Here is a 17,237-nt window from a genome sequence, read left to right as displayed (position 1 = left end):
AAATTGTTCCTTTCAATTGCAGCACCGCCATGTCAGGTTCGGGTAGAAAGTATCCATCTGGAAGTGAAAAAAGAAAAAGGAAGGAGGTAGATGAGATGAAAGGAGCATTTAGAGGATCCCTTTTTAATATTATAAGAGCGATACGAGCACTTCAGGAATTCCGGACGAGTTGGCAATAGTTCTTGCAGATAACCAACTAATACCAATGAGATGCTGCTGCTCATACTCCTACAGAAGACAATGTTGACATCAACATGGATGATACCAATGTGAGCGATCACGAGCCCATATTAAATTCATCTGCGACATAATCTGTTAGTGTTGATGAGGAACCGGTTGTTACTATGGATATTTATGATCCAAGTAATGGGGGGCAATCTTGATAACAAAGCTAGGGACATATTAGTGGAAAGGGGGCCTAAAATGGAAGAAGAAAACACTAAATATCATTTGGATGAAAATTCAAGACATTTTTCGTATAGCCATTAGTCAAGAAAAATGAGCAATTAAGAGGTGCGTCATAGAAAATGGTTTGTTTTTTAAAAACACACAAAACATTTTTCGTATAGCTAGAAGTATTTCAAAGTTGAAGTTATTGAAGAACTACCTGAGGTCGGCAATGTCGCAAGAGAGGTTAAATGGCTTGGCAACTTCATGCACCGAGAAGAAATTGCTTGAAGAAATTGATATTGATACTATCGTTAGCGATTTTCACATCACAAAATGTTAGGAGAAATTTTTGAAGCTAATATATAAAGCATTATTTGATATATATATATACACTGATTTTGAATGCACTTAGTTGTTTTCTTTGATACAAATTTACATCTTTCCTGAAGGGCCCCGGATTGTAGTTTCGCCCCGGGCCTCTGAAATCTCAGGACCGGCCCTGGGACGACAGCCTTGCAGCCGCCGATGGTGAGCGGAGGTCGTCTTTGTGGTTATCCAGTAGCAGTAGGGGCGAGCACTGTTGATAGAGGAGAGGGAGGAGTAGAGAGGGGTGAGCGGTAATGGAGGCGGCTGACGACCGCGGCGGTGGAGCGCTTGCTCGTTGGCGCTTGTCTAGATGAATGAGAGAGGTCTCGAGAACGACCAGACCTGTTTGTTGTTTCATGAAGGAAGTGACGTACAAAACGTGATCAGGGCGGAGCGCGTGGCGGACACATGCATAAAATCAACCGGCTGTTCAGGAGTTTTTCCCTTGATGAATTGTGTGAGTCAAATACAAGTTATTGAGAATTAAGTTTTAGGGGACAGGCAAAAGTTTAATTTCAAAAGGTGAGTTTTTCAGACAAATTTCAAAAAAAAAACGTTGGGGGTGGGCCCTAACAGAAGGATCAGATCGTTGTTGGAATTGGGCCCAACCAAACCATTCGCCCCACAGTCCAGTCCACTCCACACAGACTTTGCGACGGTCGGTTGGTCTGCCCATTGCGGTATTGCAATCATGGGTACACCGGTGACAATTGCCTCTATTGTGGAGTTCCATCCACAATGTGTTAAGAAACAACCTGAAAGCAGGATGATTGCAGGCTTAATTTTTATTCATTGTCAAATTCAACCTATCATTGTCAGGCTTGTTGCTGTATGCGCATAAATTTGGTTCATTTCATACCTGTTGCTCTATGAGCCAACACCTCCAGCTGAGGGCAAAAGGGGACAATTAGGCCTTTCATGTTGCATTCGTCATGGAGTTCTTGGGGCAACTTATCTGCCTCACTAGACCTCAACACCCAAAGGAAAGGTTGTCCAGAGTTGCACAATCCATGGCCTAGTTCCTCTAGCTGTGTGGTGTCGAGGTTGGCGACCGTGCCGTAGGATGCAAGGAGCACAGAGCAAGGAGCCTGCTTGTCGAGCCATGCCATGCACGGAGAAGTGCTCGAGACGAGGTTGAAGCCATAGGTCTTGTTCGACAGCAGGCGATCATCGCCCAGGTAGAACGACGGCAATGTCGGGCCGACGGTCTTTGCGCCCCATTTCGATTCCATGTAATCTGCCTCCTGCTCAACCAGAAAACAGCAATCTGAATTCGTGCACACAAAGAAATGTCTAGATAAAGCAGTACATTAGCTTTTGATTTTTCAGCTGGTCAAAACAACAAACAGGTGGTGGTCGCTGGTGCTCACCATTGGCTCGAGGTCGCGGAAGGAGTTGACGAGCACGTGGTCGGCCTGGTCCAGCCCCTCGAACTGCGACAGCGCCGACTCGGTGAACGCCGGGTACCACGCCGGCGCGGCGACGAACGGCGGCACGTCGTCGGGCCCGAGCTCCACGGATAGCCTCCCCCGGAGCGCGCTCCGGTCCGCGAGCGGCAGCGCGACCCGCCCCGCGGAGACCTCGCCGTAGACCACGTCCACCGCGCACATCTGCGTGAAGAACGCGGCCGCGGCCACGCCGGCCTCCCGTGCCACGCGCCGCGCCCACGGCAGGTGCGAGTCGTACACGAGCACCCTGACAGGTTCCTCGCCGTCGTCGGCGAGGAGGAGGCGCGCGAGCGTGTCGGACCCGGCGGCCTCCATGCGGAGCAGGTACTCGGCGGTGTCGGCGCACGAGGCGATGCCGTCAGAGATGGCGGCCACGGGGAAGGGGCATTGGGTGGTGGGGGTGGTGGAGAGGACGTGGCGGGTGAGGACGAGGGTGGGGCGGAGGCCGTGGTGGCCCTGTCCCTGGACCCTGTCAAATATGGTACGTACAAGAGCATCTACCGTCAGGATTGCCAAATATGGCCCTGTCCCTGGACCCTGTCCGCAGTCGTCTTTCTCATCATTTTCCACCCCTCAAATCCATACGAATTCATGCACACGCAGGAACAAAGAGCATACGTAGAACATAGAAGATTCATCTACATTTCATAGGACAACCAAAAGATAAACGTATGACAACCAAAAGGGTCTTAAGTTCATCACATAGATATATACACAGAATTGAAGGACATGACATGATAGGACAGGAGTCACCGGCGCGGTGCCTTGCCCTTCCCCTTGTCATCTCGGCAGCGGTGGCGGTACATGGCAAAAATGGCAGAGGGCTCGTTGTCTGGGGGCCATCGGAGTCGGAGGAGCTGTCGTCGGTGACGGAGGAGGAGGAGGAGGAGGACTAGGTGCAGGGCAGGCCGATGAGAGACGTTTGGCGGCATGGTCCTACTCCGCAGTGAGGCCGCGAGCATTGTCCATGGCCACCTCTTGGGATCCGTAAGCGAACCGACATGCAAAACCCCAATAGATGTGCGATGGCCTTCCTCGCCATATTTGTCTCTTGGACGATCTCGAACGAGAGTTTTCCCCCCGCGTTTTTCGACACAAGAGTGTGCCATCACCGATTCTTCTTTAGATGGTTTTCAACGAGGCGAAACTTTGGATTACCGCGGGTGCTAAGAAAATAGGGATCATTACATCACGTGAGTAATCGTCATGCCGTTTATGTGGGTGCTTGTAAAACTCTTAATTTCCCTCCTTATTTAATATATGAGGCAATCGAGAAAAAACATTAACAGCAAAATAAGCGAACAACTATGTCCATCACGTTGATCATCTGCTTCTGGGCGCTGTCATCATGTATGGTGCACAGCTAATTAAGATGAAGGGTTCGCATCACAGCTGCAGGGTAACATCATGCATCTCTCCAACTCGAAGCTAGAGTCTGCGCAACTTAAGATGTGAATGTGTGGGTAGGCCAGAGGCCAACAGAGAGAGGAGAAGAGCGATCGGTGAAGAAAATGGACATGACATATAGGCCCGCGTGGTAAGTGAGAGAAACAATTGATCAGGATTAGTGAGTATATGTTGCCAATTTCAGGGATTAAAAGTTTAAGATTCAATTCCAACGACCTCTACAAGTTCAAGGTTAAAAATAGAGTTCACTCTATCAGATTTGACATCCGACGAATCGACTGATTTTCCTTCCCAAATCAGTGGCCAAACATTTATCACTTGCACGCGCACGGGAAGGACTATACAGCCCATTGGCCAATTGATTTGGCCAGCTCTAGGGACCGGCCGACCGGCCAGATCACCCTGATTGGGGACCCTACGCACCGTACGATGGAAGGAAAGCATAGCCGTTGGTCTTCTTCCGCCGCGTCATCTTCCCGGAAACAGAAAAAAAATCCCCAAACGTCTTATATATCCCCTGTACCAATCGACGCGTACGCGAGGATATGGATGGGTGGGTGAACGTTGAGAGAAACTCTGCGGCGAGGCAGCACTCGAGCTCTTCGTCTTAGCCATGCTTCTCCAATCATCGGCTCTGCTCCACCGTGCTCTGCCGGTCGCCGTCGAGGTAGAATTGGCGTCGCAACACCGTCTCGCCGATGACCTCACTCGCCGGATCCCTCACAAAGCCGCCTCCCACGCCGGAGCATTGCTCGCCGCACGCAGCGCCCCCCGGTGCGGCCCTTGCTGCACCGCCAGTTCGTCATCGCCAGGCCTCACAGCATCGGTGGCTCGCCCTGCTCGTACTAGCGACGTAACTCGGTAACTCTGACCCTAGCCGCCGGTTGCAGCTTCTGTCGTCTCCAGTCATGACTTTCGGCGTTGTCGGCTGCAGCTTTCCCCAACATCGGACGCTGCTTTCGCCGGTTGGCAGTCGCCATTCGTAGTTTCCGTCGGGACTGGTCAAAACTTCCAGCGTTGCTTTTTTTTTTTTTTTACTTCCAGCGTTGCTGGTTGTAGCATCTCCGTTTTCTTTTTGTCCGTTGGGTATCGGGTGGTTGTCGTAGCGTCGCCGGGCATGGGCGTTGGTCGGCCTTTGTAAATCGGGCCCGCGTGAATGCGCCTGGCTAGTGGGCCGATTTAAATCAAATAATTTTCACGCACAAGGCCAAGCCACGGAAATGGGCCTTCGGACGGTCGGACAGAGAGTCCGCTCAAAAGAAAAAACAAACCGGACGAACAGAGGCCTCCTACTCGTCTTCCATTCCTCACGCCAGGCCACGCCGGCCGGAATCATCATCCTCCATCTTGACCGCACCACCGCTGAGTGGATGACTAGTTCAAAGAAGGAGAGGAAGGAGGTGAGCATCTCCGGCGACCGGAGAGGGGGAGGGAGATGGATGCCGCACTCGGCAACGGCGCCGTGGGGGACTGGATGTGCGGCCGAGCCGGCTGCCACGCACCCACTCAGACTCAGGGTAAGGGCAAGGGCGGAGCGGGGCAGAATATATAAGTGAATGGCTTACGACGCTGCTTAAGGTTAACTCTGATCTGAATTCACGCATTCCTTTCAGAAAACATGTGCAAGCATAACTAGTGTTCTTCAGTACTTCTACTAGTAGTGCTATATTTCCTACCGAGTCTGAATCTGTGTTTACTTTACCCCCTAATTTTTATTGGCAATTTGGCACTGCCATCATATTCTGGATGACCCGAGGCTCAATATGATTTACATTGCACAATTTGGTTTTGATAAAAATCTTGTAGTAAACAAATACATTACATGCATGCTAGTAGAAGGATCTTGTTTAGATATACGAGGCCAGGCCCATAAGCTGGGAATGTGAAAAAGCTACCCTGAAACCTGGAAGGCAACTGTAACCCTTTAGCAAACCGTATGCTTGTCTTGAAAGCTTTGTTGTCCCTACACTGAATTGCAATCTGAAGTCTGTAGCATCGGCTAGTGCTTGGTTCTGCACCCAGAACTAAGACAGGTGTGCTGCTTTATGGTTAACTCCAAAATCACCAAAATTTCTGGCCTTTTTGGCCTCCATATCTAGTGCAAGAGCTTTGGCAGTCAAGTCCACAAAGTGTATGGAAGATAATATTATATATGCCCAAGATTAGTGCTTAATGGTGCAGTTGTGGTCCAAGTTCGGTCCTGATCAGTAGTGCGATGTCTTTTTGCAGAGACTTGAATGAACAAAATGTTGCTCAATAAGCTAACAATGCCATTAGCTAAACTTGTTGTCAAACCCAAGCATACATTCCATGACCATGGACTAAACTTTGTTTATAATCTTGGGGATAGTCAGTTATGAACACCACAAGCAGCAGAACAAATAAGCAGGCAGCAAGTTCTCAAATTACATCCCAGAAGTCATGCGATAAGGTAAAACCCTTTCCTTGAAATCGTCTGCTTCAGTAGTGAGGAAATATTGCCTTCAAATTAATATTTCTACAGCAATGAAGAGATCATGCAATCAAATGAACCAACTGGATTAGACCATGCAAAGCTGAGAGCATTACTTATGATAAAAGAAAAATCCAGGAATCAGACCCTAAATAAACCCAACATGGAAGAGCATGTCATGATGAAGGAAACCATTTGGTCGATTCAGACCAAAAGGGAGGAAGATACATTAAACTACATTAAAATCAAAACATAATATGGTTCTTTGTTTAAATCTGTTCAAACCCAGCCACTCAATTATTATATGTGCTGAAACTTATAAGATGCTCAAACTGAAAAAAGGGCAACTCCAAAATCATGTGTATTTCTGCCCTTCTTGGCCTCCATATCAAGTGCAGGAGCTTCGGTAGTCAAGTCCACAAGGTGTTTGGACCCAAGATCAATATATTATCTATCCTCAAGATTAGTGCTTAGCCGTGAAATCATAGTCCATGTTTGGCCATCAGTGCATGTTGAGGTCATTCTCCAAAGAGGACTTGAACAAAATGTTCGTCAACAAGTCAATAGTGCCAATAGTAAAGTTGCTTTGCTGATCAAGCATTTCTCCTTGACCATGGACTAAACTGTGTTTACTAAGCTACTTTATAGCCTAGGGATGGCTAAACATAAATATATACCACAACAAGCAAGGAGAAGAAGAAATAGAGGCACGCATCCTGCTCCCAAACCTACAGCGTAGAATTCACATGATAATGTAAAAACATTGTTCTTCCAAATGGACTACTACTTGTCATGGAGATGTCTATTGCTGGTCCTCTGCACTCTGAACTCCATGTTTCGGAGTTGTTCGGGCTGCTTCTTGGAGCAGAGAGCGTCCCTCGTTGATATTAGCTCTGGCCTCATAATCTTTGGGCATGACTATGAGAATCAGATGCACAGTTCTTGGGGAGTCGGTGATGACTGCTGTTCGTGGAAAGGGATCACATGTGACAATAGCACAGGGCTAATATCGCATCTTGACCTTTCCCCAATCGACCAAGATATGGACCATATGGAAGAAATGGAAGGTGAATGCATCTGGCACCTTAGCTTGACGATCTTTTCTTTATTTCCAGAGCTTCAGCTACTAAATATCTCAGGATTGTTCGCTTGTTTACATAATTTTGAGGGTATGTAACTCCTGTTGCATCCATGAAACTCCACTTTTATTCTTCCAATAATTTTGATTACGAATCATCATTCTGAAGCAAATGATTCATCAGGTCTCCAAGGATTGAGTAAGCTCAAGTATCTCGACCTCAGTTTCAACAGTTTACTAGGGGGCATCCCCGGATCTATTGGTAAGCTGGTTTCTCTAGAATTCATAAATCTCAATGGAAACGTCATGGGTGGGACTCTTCATAGTACAGGTACTGAAACAAATAAATTTAACATTCTCTTTCAGTTGGTACAATTACTTTTTACTTGCTATAAGTCATGTATTCATCTCAGGTCTGAGAAATCTCCATAACCTGCGTGAATTGCATTTGGGACCCAACGAATTGAGTGGTAGCCTCCCAGCATCCTTATTTGCACTCCCACGCCTTGTTTACTTGGATCTTTCAGACAACCACTTGCAAGGGCATATACCTATAAACTCATCTTGGAACCTGCGAGGATTGCGTTTGAGATCCAATAAATTGAGTGGTAGCATCCCAGCATCCTTATTTGCACTTCCAAGCCTTGAGTACTTGGATCTTTCAGACAACCTCTTGCAAGGAAATATACCTATAAACTCATCTTGGAACCCGCGAGAATTGCGTTTGAGATCCAATAAATTTAGTGGTAGCGTCCCAGCATCCTTATTTGCACCTCCACACCTTGAGTACTTGGATCTTTCAGACAACCTATTGCAAGGATATATACCTATAAACTCATCTTGGAACCTGCGAGAATTGCGTCTGAGATCCAATAAATTGAGTGGTAGCATCCCAGCATCAGTGTTTGCACTTCCATGCCTAGAGTACTTGGATCTTTCAAGAAACCTCTTGGAAAGATATGTACCCATAAACTCATCTTCAAAGTGTTCCTCATTGCTTCAAACTATCAGGTTATCCAAAAACAAGCTAAGCGGTAAATTTGATTTTTTCTGGTTAAGAAACTGTGTGAAGCTCAAACAGATAGATATGTCCCGGAATACTGATTTGGTCGTTCAAGTGAAACTGCATGGTTGGGTACCAAAATTTCAATTGAATACACTAAGGCTCTCTTGGTGTAACCTTGATAAGAGCATGATTACTGAGCCAAATTTCCTCCGCACACAGCATCATCTACTTTTTCTTGATTTGTCCAACATTAATTTGCCGGGAAACATGCCTGACTGGTTGTTCACAAATGAAGCCACACTGGTTTACCTGAATCTTGCAAACAACTCACTAGTTGGATCGCTAGATCGGGTATGGCAACACCAAACTTACCTTAAACAAGTTAACATATCTCTGAACCTAGTTGAAGGACAGCTGCCAGCCAACATCGGTTTGATGTTTCCTAATCTTACAATTCTTGATGTTTCCCACAATATTATATCTGGAACAATACCACCATCGCTCTGCAACAGCAGCATACAACTTATGGACCTATCAAATAACAGATTTACAGGAGAAGTACCATCCTGCTTGTTCACTGATTTTTACGCACTGAATGTATTGAAGCTCTCAAACAATAGTCTCGGGGGTAAGATACTTGACGGGGTTAGTAGCTTCTCTGGTCACCTGTGGGCCATATACCTCGACAACAACAAATTTGAAGGAACTCTCCCTAGAAATCTGTCTGGTGATATAGCCCTCATGGATTTACATGGTAACAAGATGTCAGGAGAACTGAACACTTCATTATGGTTTCTTCCTTCACTGGAAGCTTTGAGCCTTTCTTGTAATGGTTTAACTGGTGCCATTCATCCTGGAATTTGCACATTAACAAAACTTCGGATATTAGATCTGTCAGAAAACTACTTTATGGGGCATATTCCAAACTGCAGCACTGTATTACCTCTCGAGTTTCTGAGTGTATCTGGGAATTCGCTGTCAGGCTTCCCGAGTGCATTTTTCTTCAGCTCGTACATTACAGCTCTGGATCTCAGCCATAATCAGTTCACAGGCAACCTTGAGTGGGCACAATATCTTTCTCAAATCAGTGTACTTTTGTTAAGCAGGAACAAGTTTGTGGGACAGATCTCTTCAAATCTGTGTCGTCTCCAACGCTTGAGTATAATTGACATCTCCCACAACATGCTTTCGGGTTCCATACCACCATGTATTGGTGGCATTGCACTTGAAGACCCTGATGATTACGAGTGCGATTGGCCCTCAATTGGGATAACTTACTCTACAGGAGATTAAGCCGTGGGCATGTACAGCAGTGATTATGAACCCCAAGGCTTCACCTTCACAACTAAAGGGAACTCATACACATACGGAAGTAACTTTTTCATGTTGATGTCTGGCATTGACTTCTCTGCTAACATGCTGTCAGGTGACATTCCGAAGGAGATGGGGAATTTGAGCCATATCAAGTCTCTCAATTTGTCAAACAATTTCTTGACTGGAGCGATTCCTACAACCTTCGGTAACATGAGTGAAATCGAAAGCTTAGACCTTTCAGGAAACAAGCTGGATGGAACCATACCATGGCAGTTAGCTCGGTTGTCATCATTGGAGGTGTTCTCTGTGGCGTACAATAGCTTATCTGGATGTCTACCAGCCACCGGTCAGCTCAGCACATTTGATGTGGACAGTTACAGAGGGAACGACAACCTTAGGTCATGCACTGCCAGTTCATATCCCGTTGCACGGAATGGCACAGGAGGAAATGCACCTGGTGATTCTGATCCGATCATTTACATGGTCACTGTTGTTTCATTCGTCTTGGCGTTTTGGGCCACTATCACATTCGTATTCTGCCATCCATTTGGGCAGCGTGTTATTCTCAAACTGTAATAAGTAAAAAGAGAGAGACTGGTGATTAATAATGATGATGTGTACACAACATAAGCAGATCACTTTAGTAATCTGCTTTTCCTATTATGTGTGTATTTGTAAACTATGCTACCTTTTGTTGCATTAAAAAAGCTGTTCCCCAACTCCCAACACGAGTATTCTGATCGAAAACAATAACGCCCACACGTGTGGGCGTACTCCAACTCGCCCACACGTCTGGATGGTCGTTGATTGTCTTTTGCACGAATCTTGACACGAAAAGGTGGATTTGGTGTGCCACGTAGGACGGGGCTGGTGCGTGGGCGTTGGAGAGTTTGCCCACACGCCTCGTATAACGCTGTTGCCAGCTATGCTGTGTGGGCGAATTAGTTTTTGCCCACACAACCACCACCTAGTCCATGCGCTTGTGGGCGAACTGATTTTCACCCACACGACACTCCTAGGTTGTGGATGACAACTGCAGTTACGCGAACATGGCAACTAAGTAAACAAACATGGCACCTGTGATTCTTTTACTAGACGGTAACTGCAGTTGGGCGTATGTGGCAACCAGATAAACACACATGGCAACTACGATTAACTGTACATGGCAACTATGGTTGGACCACACGTGGCAACTAGGTAAACACACATGGCAACTACTGTTTGACCATGTGCGGCAAGTAGTTAATCACACACGGCAACTACGGTTTGATTACACGCGGCAACTACCATAAATTAGACATGTCAACTATAGTTAATCAAAACAGATAGAGTTGCCATGCTTTTACAACTACACTTCTCATCCCGGATAACTACATCTGCCAACCAGAATGACAACTAAATCATCATCCCGCGGATACCTAACGTGGCTGCGCTAGGACGTGTAGGCATTTTTGCTTCGTGCCACACGCGCGGGATGAAGATGAGTAGTACTTGTGGACGTGTGGCACAAAGTAGCCACGCCCACACGTGTGGGCAATTCTAATATCCACCCACACATAACCCGTGTGGGCTGTCTTCTGCTCACACCACACACGGTGTGTGGCCAGACCCTATAACGCCCATACGTATGGGCGTTATCGGCGTCCATTCTGATTTGTCATGCTTTACTAAGGCGAGTAATAAATTCTTTGGAAGACCATTGGTTTGGGAGGTAAGATGCCTCCTGCCTTGATCATGGAGGGGTGGATGTTTTTACTGCTTTTCTGTAAGCTTGATCAAGGTGCAAAATGGTGGTGTGAAGTTGACATTTTGGGAGGACCATTGGTTCTGCATAGCCCTTTCTTTGGCACTTTTTTAACTGAATTTTCATTAGCACTGCTCAAGTCTCATTATGTTTTTAGTGCTAGAAATGTTCCTGTCCGTTAGGATATTGGATGATATGTGCTGACGTGTTAATCTGCAAGATTGGGCACTATATACTACATAGTCCCCTTTGTGAATTCTTGATTGAGGTCTTCTTCCTCTGCCTCCCCTTTACTTTGTTTCTTCCTCTTGGAATAACAAGGCCGCTCTTGTGTTTAAACCTGGGCATCGCTTGGGCCGGCCAGATTTCGGGCCAACCTTACAAAAGCCTGAGGAAGAAATCACAAGCCCAAGCCAACATTTGATTCACATTTCATCCATAAAGCTACCTGTCAAAATCACTAATTGAGGAGTACTCGTTACAATGATCACTCCCACCTCTTCAGGCTGCGAAAACTGGTGCGCTGCATGTGCGCCATTTGTCGCAACCTGGAAGTTTTCTCTTTTTTCTAGGTCTGTTTATTCAAAACATTTTATCTCTTAAACCATGCGTCCAAATCTTAAACCGTTTCCACCGTTGGATTCCTCGCACCGAGATTTTCAAAACTAGATCCCATGTTGATAGGTTTTGACGAACTTTTTTCATCAAAAAAACCAGACTAAAAAAACCGGGCGAAAAACCAAAACAGGAGCAAGGGTTTTTTCCCTATCCGAAAGAGGCACGCCGTGCCTTTTGCAAAAACACAACCGTGTCTCTCGCGGAAGAAAAAAAAATAGAAAACATGTTTTTTCCCGTTTCCGGCAGGCACGGCCGTGACTCTCGCGACAGCAAAACTGTACCTCTCCGGCAGCAAAACCGTGCCTCTCGCGGAAGAAAAAAAGCAGAAAAAACATTTTTTTTCTCTTTCAGAAAGGCACGGCCGTGACTCTCGCGAAAGCACAACCGTGCCTCTCCCGGAAGCAAAACCGTGCCTCTAGCGAAAGGAAAAAAAATACAAAACACATTTTTTTCCGTTTTCGAGAGGCACGGCCGTGACTCTCGCGAAAGCACAACCGTGCCTCTCGCGGAAGCAAAACCTTGCCTCTCGCGGAAGGAAAAAAAAACAGAAAACGTGTTTTTTTACGTTTCCGAAAGGCACGGCCGCGACTCTCGCGAAAGCACAACCATGCCTCTGGCGGAAGGAAAAAAAATAGGAAACATGTTTTTTTTCGTTTCTGAAAGGCACGACCGTGACTCTCGCAAGAGCACAACCGTGCCTTTCTCGGAAGCAAAACCGTGGCTCTCTTGAAAGGAAAAAAAAAGAAAACGCATTTTTTCATGCAAAATTTTTTTTTTCAATTTTTTTGACCTAAAAGCTAAGTAAGACCGGTGAAAAACCAAAATGCCGAAAAAACCCGGAAACAACCCGTTTGAAAAGCCGAAAACGTGTGCGGAAAAATGAAAAAACAAAATCCGGAGGGAGAGCCCAGAGCGCGACACGTGGCGGGCGGCTGAGAACGCGCCAAGTGGCGCTGATCGTTGCAAGGCTACCGAAGAAGCGCTCATTAACTAGTTGCTCTCGCTACCTGTGACTTTGTATAAAAAAAGCTACCTGTGACTGTGAGATAGACATTGCTCCCTATTTGTTAGGGAGCAATGCACCAGAGTGAATAGATAAACATAATCACAAATAGTTTCAATATTGCGCTCACCAACAAACGGGAGCTTATTTTCCTAAGTAACTTTTCAACCAAAGAAAAGGAGGCATGTCCTAAACGATCATGCCATCGTGTGGACGACAGCTTGATGGCATCACGAGCTTGTTTATTGAATCTTCTAAACTCCGGAATCAATGGGTAGAGCCCTCGAACGCATCTATCTCGATAGAGAACTTTCTTCGTGGCATGATCCTTGATCAAAAAGAAGAAAGGATGAAACTCGAGAAAAACATGATTGTCAATAGCAATTCTATGAACAGAGAGAAGATTCTTGTGAGCACTAGGGACATGCAGGATTCTTTTGAGATGAATTTTACGACTAGGGGTATTAAAAATTGAGTGGCCAATGTGACGTATGCCCATACCTTCACCACTGGCCGTATGAATTTGATCTTTGCCACGATATTTCTCCTTCATGGTGACCTTCTCGAGTTCGTTGGTGATGTGGTTGGTGGCGCCGCTGTCAATGTACCAGTTGGTATCTACTCCATAGGAGCCATCGGCCGCCGCAGCAATTTTCTCTTCATCTTGCGAGGAATCACCTTCATCTTCTTCGTAGCGGTACCAACAGTCCTTTGTCGTATGACAGGTTTGCCACAGATTTGGCAGCGAGGCAAGTCTGGACGGGACCTGTTGGAGCCACCACTGCCACCACCACGATGCCCTTTGGAGTTGCCGGAGCGTCTGCCGCCGCGTGAGCTGTTGGAGTAGCCACCACCGCCGGCGCCAAACCTCCCCTTGCCGCGGGAAGATGAGCGCGAGCGAGAGCCACCACCGCGGCCTCTGGATGCAGAGTTTGCCGAAGATTTGAAGCCACCGCCGGAGCCATGATACTGCGCCATGCGTTGATCAAAGTTACTGAGCATGGCAAAAAGTTCATCGAGGGTTACCGGGGTGACACAGGCATCTAGTGCGGAGACGAGGGGCTGATACTCTTGGTCCAGCCCGTGGATGATGTAGGAGATGAGCTCGTCGTCCTGGATGGGTTTTCCCGCCGCGGCAAGTTCATCGGCGAGACCCCTCATGGCGGCGAAGAAGGTGGCCACCGATTGATTGCCCTTCTGCGCATTAATCAGTGCTGTGCGGATGTTGTTGACGCGGCTGAGTGACTGCGACGCGCCAGCGCCACCCAGAGTTCGCGCGCCGTGGTGATCGTGGTCACCGTGACGAGCACTTCCTTGGACAAGTGTTGGAGTAGATATCCAAGGACCTGCTGATCCTCCTTCACCCAAAGCAGATGGAGGGGATTTGGCCCAGTAGTCTCCTTGACGACGGCGTCCTTGGTGATGAGGACTTTGATTGGCTCGGTTGCCGTGCCGTCGACATAATGGAAGACGCCGGCGCCCCGCAGCTGCGGCGTGATCTGCGTCCGCCACAGCACATAGTTGGTGCGGGTGAGCTTCTCCGGGGCTCCACCGCCGAGCATCGACTGGAAGGAGGCGGAGGAGGAAGACATGGCTGCGCGCACGTGATGGAGATGGACTAGCTAGGGTTTCTGGTGGAAGAAGAAGGCTCTGTATACCATGTGCGACTTGCGGTAAACGTCCTGGCCGACGTGTTTTGTGTTATATAGATGGGTTGCAAGCCCGGATATGCGTACAAGTTGTTGTAGAGATACATCTTGAAGGAGAAGAAATACAAGAGATAAAAGAAGATAAAGATCACATGAGTATCTTGTCTAACTACTCCTGTTGCGGTTAGCCAGGGTCTCCTCTCCTTGTACGCAGGGTATACGTGAAGATTGTATCACGTTTAACACTCTCGACATTCAGGTCTCTTCCCATATCGGATGCCGAAGCCTTTCTCCCATGACTACAAATTATAGAAGTCATAAGCCTCAGCTAAAGAGTCAAAAGTAGTGCCAAGCACTGGTGTGATCACATTCTCAGCTGGGTTGTCGACATAACTCCGAATAGCCTTCTCAAACACACTGACGCGATTTGGGCAGGGGTGTTCTTCTCGGTGCGTCAGCCCTAATCCCTAGCCTGCAAACGCATCAAACTTCACATATTAATTGTTTGGATTTCAGTAACCAGCATTTCCTTATATGAAATGTCTCATGGGCAGTAAGCATGATTCCCTGAATATCACTACAAAAGCACTGCAAACGTAGCAAATTCACATATTAACTCCCTCAAATCAGCAATCAGCATTTTTCTCCTATGAACTGCCTGGGTTCAGTTAACATGGTTCTGCTTCCTGACAGCAACATCACTAGTTGTTCTAATGGCAGGATTTACCCACTCATTCCAACTATTATGTAAATTCCTATTATACTGACTGAAATACAAATCCAATACTAACCTCTTGGTCCAACCAGGCGCCCGGAGATTCATCTTCCCAGTTGACAGCTCCGACGTTGGAGGCGAGCTATCCGTCCTGCACACCGGCGCTTCATTGGTGGCGAAAATCTGAGCGTCCGCGCTATCCACCACTCCTGGCTGCTACACCTGCTGCTCTTCCACCATAGCATCTCCCCTCGGCCCAGGCGCTACAGCGGCCGGCACCAAGCTCTCTCCTAGTTCCTCAAGGACACTGGATCTGATTCAAGCCAAAACCAAATCCTTTCAGCCACCAAAGCCATACGGGTAAGATTTGCGACGAAACCACCAGGGAAACAAAGATCTACGTACCTGCCGATTGGATGCATCAGAAACTCCATAGTGGATCGCCGCTGGCGCTCCTTCTCTCTCCGCCGAAGACCCCCCTGTTTCCAAATGAGCACCGCTCTAGGCAGAGAATACTCTGGATCCTGCAATCAATTTGTCTGCCTGTCCCAACCGGACGGAAAAGCTAACTTCCAGGGCCACGGATCAGGCGGGGACACGCGATTCTGATCCACGTCCCACCCAAAGTTTTAAATAGCCCGCTATAGCACGCTATAGCTTTTAGAAGAGGTTCCGCGCTAAATGTATTTTGTCCAACCACATGAGCGAACATTTTAAATAGCCCGCTATAGCGCTGCTATAGCACGCTATAGCATTTAGAAGAGGTCCGCCGCTAAGAGGCTTAGTGCGCTATTTAAAACTTTGGTCCCACCTCCGTTGGGATGAATGGACGCCGACCCGAACGTTAACTCTGGCCCAACCTCAGCCCTGCTGCGAATGTATTTATCTACAGTGTGCGTTTTTTCTAGCGCCACTGCAATGCTCGTATAAACAAATGGCTTAGATCTAGATGCACTGTCGAACGTCCAGGATAACGGGCTCATTTGAGCTCGAGCTCAATTACTCCACGACCGAATATGCGAAATTATCTGATTGTTTGGACGTAGTTATCGTAACACTTTGCATGTGTGCATCAACCGATGCAAAGACTGAAGTTTATCCTCCTCCAAGCATAGACATGTTATCATGACACTTTTTCGTGGTTGCACACAATAATAATTCTACCAATGGATGGCTTGATATGCAGAGTCAGACCAAAATCTTACAAAGAAACGTCGTACATGTAGCAGTGTAATCTAGCTCTTTGTAAGTCCACTAGATAAATTTGAGCCAGGCTAATTGTGGATTTCTCAAACAGGTACAATTTTAGTCAATCAGATCTTGTCGGGAAGAATTTTGCCAACAAGCTTGTCAAGGGCATGGTCCCACTTGTTCTTGATTGGGCCATCAGGAAGGGGAGATGTCCGTCACCACAGCACGATGGCAGCAAGGATATTCCCTATGGAGTCTGCATTAGCACCCACAGCTACTGCGTTAATTCCAGTAATGGCCCAGGCTACTTCTGCTATTGCAGCAAGGGATACGTCGGCAATCCCTATGAAAGCAACGGATGCAAAAGTTTGTCTTCACTTCACCCTCCATATTCCTTTGGGCACACTAACTCCAAATATTCTTCTCGCCAGAAGAAATATCTAATTTTTCTGTTTATCTAGTGACTTTAGATAAGGGGGTGGGTGTGGTTTGGGTGGGGCTTGTTCTCTGACAAGCACAAACAGTATCTTCAAATGTCTGCCCCTTTCAAAACACCTAAATGCTATCTATAAAATAGTAAAATTGTGTGGAAGAGTCAACTCAATTTTTTTCTTCTGATATGGGTGTTTTTATTAACTCATAATGAAGCATCACGGGTATACAATTATAAATACAATGAACATACACCCGAGCTCTGCATAGCTATGATGCACACATCCATTACGAACACACGTGCGCGCGCGCGCACACACACACACCAAATATTGCACTAGCTGAAAAGCAAAGCCATAGAAGACCAACTCTATGCCTAGGTTCCCGCAAAAAAAATCTATGCCTAGGCGGAGGGGAAAAGAAA

General features: G+C 46.9%; 1 protein-coding gene and 1 pseudogene across 1 annotated transcript; one reads left to right on the top strand and one right to left on the bottom strand.

The window, feature by feature from the left end:
- Nucleotides 1-1,188: 1,188 nt before the first annotated feature.
- On the bottom strand, nucleotides 1,189-14,418 carry LOC119360446. Its single transcript, XM_037626080.1, has 9 exons — nucleotides 14,125-14,418; nucleotides 13,853-14,023; nucleotides 13,328-13,535; nucleotides 9,516-9,654; nucleotides 9,091-9,170; nucleotides 8,520-8,724; nucleotides 2,127-2,673; nucleotides 1,616-2,000; nucleotides 1,189-1,511 (listed from the first exon to the last, which is right to left on the bottom strand). The coding sequence occupies exons 1-9, from the start codon at nucleotides 14,416-14,418 to the stop codon at nucleotides 1,288-1,290; spliced, it is 2,253 nt and encodes a 750-aa protein (XP_037481977.1). The 3' UTR covers nucleotides 1,189-1,287.
- Nucleotides 14,419-16,356: 1,938 nt separating this feature from the next.
- The window catches only part of LOC119360445, a 59,447-nt pseudogene continuing 58,566 nt past the window's right edge, over nucleotides 16,357-17,237 (top strand).

The sequence above is a fragment of the Triticum dicoccoides genome, chromosome 2B, assembly GCF_002162155.2.
Source record: "Triticum dicoccoides isolate Atlit2015 ecotype Zavitan chromosome 2B, WEW_v2.0, whole genome shotgun sequence".
Taxonomy (NCBI): domain Eukaryota; kingdom Viridiplantae; phylum Streptophyta; class Magnoliopsida; order Poales; family Poaceae; genus Triticum; species Triticum dicoccoides.
Note: the sequence above shows the minus strand (reverse complement) of the source record. Positions and strands in the feature narration are given on the sequence as shown.

Bases quoted from the DNA above. Each gene is read 5' to 3' on its own strand.
- LOC119360446 (XM_037626080.1), bottom strand. From the start codon at position 14,418: ATGTCTTCCTCCTCCGCCTCCTTCCAGTCGATGCTCGGCGGTGGAGCC. The intron at 13,536-13,852 runs GTAACCCTCGAT...CATACGACAAAG, and splicing joins TAGATGCCTGTGTCACCCCG to GACTGTTGGTACCGCTACGA. The intron at 2,674-8,519 runs GTAAGTTTGGTG...CATATTTGACAG, and splicing joins GATATGTTAACTTGTTTAAG to GGTCCAGGGACAGGGCCACC.